Below are 6,888 nucleotides of genomic sequence, written 5' to 3' on the forward strand. Positions count from 1 at the left end.
CTACTGCTAAAGGGCACAATAGTGGTTTAACTATTAATCTATACATTTTTATTTTTTCAATTCATAACAGATTTGAATGGATCCTCGTATCCCAGCACAGAATAGACGTTCCCCTCTGATTGAACATCTGGTATCGTAAAATTGAGTTCAAAAGAAGAAATGTAAAACATAATTTTACCTCGAATGAGAATTAAGATGAACTATTATACAGTTTAGTCACCTTTAAACGAAATCCATGTTTGAGCTCATGTTTCATTCCCTCTCTGCCTGTCCCCAACTAATCAGTACCATTTATCAATTTCAGAGGTCAAATATGAAATGATGCTTCTTCAAACCATAGTCTGTATTCATTTTCCAGCTCTGGCCATCTGCGGTTTTTGCTCCAGGAAAAATTAAACCTGGCAATAATTTTGACAAACATATATGAATTGTGTCTTCTTAAAGACAAATCAGGTCAAGACAACTGTTTGTGTAACTGAATCAAAGCACTGTTGTGCACGTGATACACAGCCCACAGTAACTCAAAGACCCTGAATGCTTACGATGAGGCCTGCTTTGGCCTTTCACTGACAAACGCAATGAAAACGAAGAAACATGGCGGATTTGAAAAGATGCACTTTCACTGTATTTCTCCGAAAATTGCAACCAGTGTTTTTACTGTAATGCAATGACCTCTTTTAGCACATAGGACTAGTAGAAGTGGAGATTTCAATCAGATGACGAGGAAGTGCTTGATATTCTTAAAAGATCTGGATCGTACCTACTTTAAAAATCTTATGCAGCTATTTTCTTTAGTGTCTCCTTTTTCTATCCTTTTTCTTTCAGTCCACAAACTGTTCTCATTAGCCTCGTTTCCAGCACCAGCTAATTTCAGAAAACAATCAAACGGGAGACGGAGTAAGCTAAAAACATGATAAAAAAGTGTAATCTAAAGCAGTTCATGAGACAGGTAGTTACAGAAGAGCAACACAAAGAAAAATCAAGAGTGAAAACTAGACTTCAAGTAGCCAGAAGCATCCTCCATTAAAAACTACCTAAGGTGATATTGAATGTAAGCCCTAGGCCACTGTTTGACTACTGCTTGGCTATTTTTTCCCCGAATTCAGGATCAAAACTAGGCTTAACGTAAACGAATACCAGCTCTCTGAGGAGAATTTTGAAATACATTCCAGAGGGTGATTTGGACATTTCTATCCCATATTAACAAGTTTACTTCTACCTAATCAAAATCTTACACTGGAGAATAAAGCACAGCCATAAAAAAGTCAGTAAAATTTATGTTATGGAACCTGCTAACAATCCTCACCTGCAACTCCACCCAATGTAATGCAAGAGAAATGAAGCACACCACATCCTAAATTCATTTTTCAAACCTTTGAAAAGTCCTTTTTGTACCAAATATCTGGCCTAGATCCAGATCAGGATGCTTTATGAAGAAAGCATTAAAGAAAAATGGCAGCTACAGCTGGCAGACAAAGTGATTAATCCCGCTTTGCAAGGGTTTATTTTTCTATCTTTGTCCTGAGTGCTTTATTGTTGCATTGTTTTCATCATTCTGGAGGATTTTTAATTCTTAGGTAAATGAAAGCATCCGTGCTACAGTGCATCAGACTGCACAAAGCGTACCTAATAAACATAGAACTCAGTATGCAATCTGCTGACTGGTCTGAGCTGCAGACACAGCTGACTCATGCTCAACATACCAGATCCTGAGTACTTTTACAGAGCAGGAACAAACATGTGTGAACATATTTTGCCCATCTCCAGAGCCAGACTGCAGGACCTTTGGATAAGTCAGATCAGTCGAGTGCTTTTGCACACAGACTGGAGGTTTGCAGCGCACAAACCAGGACAAGAGGTGTCCAAATAAGGAAATGGTCAGATAAAAATAAAGGCTGCTTAACTTTCCAATCTTGGCCCTGAGCAGAACAGCGAGGGCTAAATATAAAATCTCGTGGTTTCTTGTGTCCCGCTTCCGCTGCACTTCACAGGTCCCCTACCATTTCATTAAACTATTGTTGCTCTCCTCTAAGCTCAGAAACCTCAAGGAAGACGAAGCTACACGCGAGAGTGAAGCTGAATAAATACAGCAGCGTATCATTACATACAAAATAACTTTGATTACTGCCTCAGTGTGCCAGTAGTGTAAAATGGCACACCACATTTGTACAACTACATTGTCCTGTTCCCCCGGCACTTGTCACATTTGAGAACGTCTACAGAAATGTACACAATACTTTGAGAAATCCTTTTAAAATGTCTCTGGAAAAAATCACGAGGCTCAAAGAAGATTTTCCACAAATAATCACAACTGAACACTTTCCCTTTGTGCTCTCTAGTGTTTTGTGTCTCCGTCCTGGGGTTTGGTACCATGGCAGTATGCTCAATAGGCTTTATTTAGAGTGCTGCTCTGCAGAGTGAGGCGCCAAACGACCACAGATCCCAATGGTTCTGCAGCCAAATCAGAAGCTTGATACTCTGTGTGCTCTCAGCAGTCCACAGGGACACAGGAAGGAGGTGTCCTCTTCTGCTGTGTCAGTACTTATTAATCCCAAAGATCCTCACACCGTGCAGCTGGGGCAGCTTGGGAATGAGTACCGTGAGCAAGGAGACAGTGTTGACAACAAAATGGGCCCGATCGTATTTGGTGTAGAAGCTGGTTAATATATACCTGAATCAAGAATAGGCACAAAAAAGGAGAAGATTACAATGAGCAAAGGACATAAAGCTTATGTCTAGATTTCTCTCTGCTGGTGTGAAAGCAAGGCAGTCTGTTAAAAGCCTGAAGAAAACCACAATGTCTTTATAAAATGTCACTCTATGTATAAAAAAACCTTTCACTTAGTTTTATTCTGCCAATCACACCCAGATGTTTCCTAACTCCCAAAAGCTGTGCCAGCAGTTGTCCTGTGAGACCATTTTAATGTGCCAAACAACAGAATTACAACACTGGTAATGAGCAAATGAGTTGATATGAGAATCTGTAAGCCTAAATCTACATTAGGCTTCCAAGCACCAACAAGCTAAAAAGTCCATCTAATTTAATCCCAGCATGCATGTTAGGCTAACTGATGATTCCAATTTTGACGAGGATGAGAAGCAGATAAAACACTTAAAGTGGTTTATGAATATGAGATGATTTATCTGAAGTTCGCGAGCAGGACCACATAAACATTCCCTTTTGAGTCTTATCTACAGATGCCCACTTGTCCCACACAGCAGTTGTTCTCCTTGCTCTCCCTCCCCTCTTCCTCTGTCTGTCATCCTCTCTCAGAGGTTTCAGGGGACTTAACTGGCTCAGGAGCCACTGCCCATCCTCAAGAGGCCTCAAGAGGCCTTCCACACACTGCAGTCTCTGGTCAAGCTCTGTCTCGTTATCAATAAACGGTTTTTTCATTTGCATTTGGGGTGGTTAGAATGGTCTAAAGATCTAAGGCTAGATTTCATGTATAACACAATATATTTGTTCATAAATAGTAAATATTCTATTACCTATTCAATATTTCTACATTCAGTGATGACACCTAATCAACATATCTATAAAGCTTCCGTTTATCACAGAAATTTTTCAACTTACAACAATCTGAAAAATTATTTGTAGAATTGAACCTTCGGCCACAATTCAACCCAGCCTGCGACATCATAAAAAGTAAAAGTAGTGGGGCATATGAGGAAGATGTAAGCTAGTTTTTTATTGTAACCTCAGAGGAAACCAAAGTAAAATATGAGAAGTAAAAACAAACGGCGGCTTATAGAGTTTACCAGAATTCAGCAATGTGTGCATCTGATTTCACAGTTCTTCATCATGTGGTCCTACACTTGTTTTATTGATTATTTATCATTTTTATTATGGCCCCCTGAAAAAAACAAAAGAACCACATACATACCACATCCATGTATATAAACTCGGCTTGTGTGCTGGCTGTATGTTTGCAGAGTTGTGTTAATCCTGGTGAGATGGTGGAATAAATAAAACTATGCTGATTTAATATGAGTCGTACTTTTAGGTGTGGCAGTAAGGGATTTTTGTTAAGTGAGAATGATGAATTGCATTTCCTGCTCTCAGCGGAACAGGTAAGGACATGTACAAAAACACTCCCAGAAGATTTCAGCAGATGTGTAGCCATTACATCTGGAGTCTAAAGACTGACCGCTCACTTCTTCCTGCTGGCAGTGGTTGCAAAACAAAATGACAAAGAGCCCCTTTAAATAAGTGCAAAAACAAAGTCCACACCTGCAAAAGCGCTATCGCTACAATGTTCGTGCTGAGCTGGCAAATAAACCCTGGGGAAGCAGAGTGCTTCCTGTAAACTGAACTGTGGTGGTTAATAAGGACAGAAAAAGGCCAAGAAAGCAGCAAGCGGCACTTCTGCAACCACTGTGCCCCTTCTCAATTTGCAGGCTTGGCTAATAAGGGAGCAGCGTGTATGCTAATCAATCCACACTCACACCAAAGGAAAATAAGCGCTGAATTTTATAATGCAGCATATATTTTTCCACTGAGGTATAAGTGTGTGCAATTTCACTCTGAATAAAAGGTACTGGCATTATGATTAAGCCACAAACACACAGGTTCATTCAAAGAGAGCTGCTTTTGCTTTAGGCCTGTCACACACAAAAGTGCTGATGGATGACACGGTAGTGAGACGTGTCCTTGTCAGAGAACTGATGACCTACTCTGGTTGTCATTTCCTGTCTACACTCTCCTTAGACCTAACATACTTGCTTAAGGTATTGTCCCATTATATTGTCCTCTATGGTTTTCTGCGGTCCTCAAAAAGCCGCATTAAACAGAAAAGCAGAGGAATGCAACTTACAGGACAATAGGTGTGATGGTGAGGAACTTCCGTGAAGCCGTAAACTGCACACCGTAGTCCATCTGCTCCCAGTGTGTAAGGAGGCGAGCTTTGCCTTGATCAGGGGTCTCGAAAGGTGTCCCTTTGACTGTATGAAGAAGCAGGTACATGCACTACAGAGAAGGGGAAAAACAGAACACTGTTGCCACACTAGTGGATTATTGATATGTGAATACAAGAATAAACTTCGTTAAGTACAAAATCTTCCAGGAAGTTAACTTACTAAGGTCTTCCTCTTCTTCTTCTTTTAAAATAAATCTAAATCTACTGTAAAGCTCATAAGTAAAAGTCAGATGTGTTCTCAATAGTAGGAACACTTTTAAGCTGCATGATGAAACAGCCCATGCCTCAACTAGCAAATTCACTTGTGTAACAGGATCACGGTGTGGTTGCGCTCTTCTCAAGAAATGTGGGCCTGTCCAAGTTGGAAAGAAAAAAAAAAGGAACTATGAAAAAACAACAACAAAAAACAAGAAGCTTGTTAAAGAATCACCTCATTAACCAAAGGCATGTCTAAGAGCAGTGAAGCAGCAAGCAGTTGTGTCTCTGACTCAGCTCTCAACTTACTCCCATTCACCACATCCTAAACCTCTTTACTGTGCTGCACGTGCCCTCGACTTGATTTGACCTAGTCAATAAAGGTTAAGGCAAACTGTGGCAGTGCTGGTCCTTTGAGGGACACCACTACACCACTAACCAGATTATGGATGAGGTTGGTGAGGGTCCAGACCACGGGCACACTGGCAAAGGGGATGCTCAGCAGGATGATATGAAGGAGGCCGATGCCCAGGATGTAAGACAGCCACATACCCCGGCTGTTCATCACTCGGGTGTTGGGGTTAACCTCACTGTGTGCTGTTCCCACGTTCATGATGGCGGCGGTAAGACTGTGTAACTGTCTCCTGAAACAAAAACCAAAGATGTTACCTTCTGACCATCTACAACCTCTAATGGTAAGCAGTCATATTTAAAGGGTTATACAGACACCTGTAGTGAACTCAACTAAAAGAAAATGAATCATGTAGCTTGGTTGCCCTTAAATGAAACTGCATAAAGGAAAAGAATTACTTCTATGTATTACTATGTATTGCAATAAAGCAACAGTAGGTTATATGATGGCTTTAACCTGACATCTGCAAGCCAATCAGATGCCTTTGCCGTGGTATAAATAAAGAAAACATTAAAATATGATCAAATGAGATTTACACATTTTAAGAAGTAGCCTTGTGCGTGAATAAAGCTGGTGTCTACTGGTTCAGTAGCAACTGATTGACTAGAGTAAACAATGTCGCAAGCGCTGATCATTCCAGCATGCTCTTTTGCAAGTTGTCTGGAAACATCACTGGAGACAATTGATCCTTAAAAAGATCTTGAAGTGAAGCATGGAAGCAAAAACAGCAAAAAACAAGAAAAGTTCAAATGCGTTGGGTTAATTAATGAAATCATTGTGCTTACTGCAGAGAAAAATGGCTTCAACTCCGACCTTTACGGGCACTACTCCGTTATCACAGTTTTTCCGTTATCGATGGCTTCAGTTATGTAACTAATACTATCCCTGCGCGGCTGATGAGTCTGCGGGGCTTCCATTAGTCGCCCGGTTCCCCTCCTTCAGTTCCGAACGTGTCTCTAAGCCCTACGGTCCACTCGTGAACACGCAATCCATCGAGACGCGTCCACTTTTCTTTCGTCTTCTTTTAGCCAACAGCTGGTGACAACACAGCACGGTCCACGGTGTTACGTCATCGTCGCTCTCTCTCGGCACACGTTTCGGCGGAGTTTTTTTGCTCCTCGCAATTTTCTGTGATAAGTCATGTTCGAGTCACGTGAGCTGATCTGGCCAATCACAGCGGAGTGCGCTGAAAACACGTAGCTACGTCTCCCTGACGTCAGGGCAGAGGAGGAGCTCAGGGAAAAGTGATTGACACTTATAAGCTACGTTTAATAACAGGAATCCTGATTTTTAAAACGAGGAGATATGGTTTATGCAATTAAATTGCTTATATTTTTATTTTTAAACAAACAAAAATAACTA

The 6,888-nt window shown here is 40.9% G+C and overlaps 1 protein-coding gene across 1 annotated transcript; it reads right to left on the reverse strand.

The window, feature by feature from the left end:
- Window positions 1-396: 396 nt before the first annotated feature.
- Window positions 397-6,654, reverse strand: ormdl3 (ORMDL sphingolipid biosynthesis regulator 3). The gene is made up of 4 exons (XM_085416974.1): window positions 6,312-6,654; window positions 5,554-5,758; window positions 4,818-4,969; window positions 397-2,671 (listed from the first exon to the last, which is right to left on the reverse strand). The coding sequence occupies exons 2-4, from the start codon at window positions 5,725-5,727 to the stop codon at window positions 2,536-2,538; spliced, it is 462 nt and encodes a 153-aa protein (XP_085273100.1). The 5' UTR covers window positions 5,728-5,758; window positions 6,312-6,654; the 3' UTR covers window positions 397-2,535.
- Between the last annotated feature and the right edge of the window lie 234 nt (window positions 6,655-6,888).

The sequence above is a fragment of the Rhamphochromis longiceps genome, linkage group LG8, assembly GCF_057381845.1.
Source record: "Rhamphochromis longiceps isolate RC_006_pf linkage group LG8, R_longiceps_female_GT1.1, whole genome shotgun sequence".
Taxonomy (NCBI): domain Eukaryota; kingdom Metazoa; phylum Chordata; class Actinopteri; order Cichliformes; family Cichlidae; genus Rhamphochromis; species Rhamphochromis longiceps.

Bases quoted from the DNA above. Each gene is read 5' to 3' on its own strand.
- ormdl3 (XM_085416974.1), bottom strand. From the start codon at position 5,727: ATGAACGTGGGAACAGCACACAGTGAGGTTAACCCCAACACCCGAGTG. The intron at 4,970-5,553 runs GTTAGTGGTGTA...CCTTCTCTGTAG, and splicing joins CCAACCTCATCCATAATCTG to TGCATGTACCTGCTTCTTCA. The intron at 2,672-4,817 runs GTAAGTTGCATT...TTCTTGATTCAG, and splicing joins ACCATCACACCTATTGTCCT to GTATATATTAACCAGCTTCT.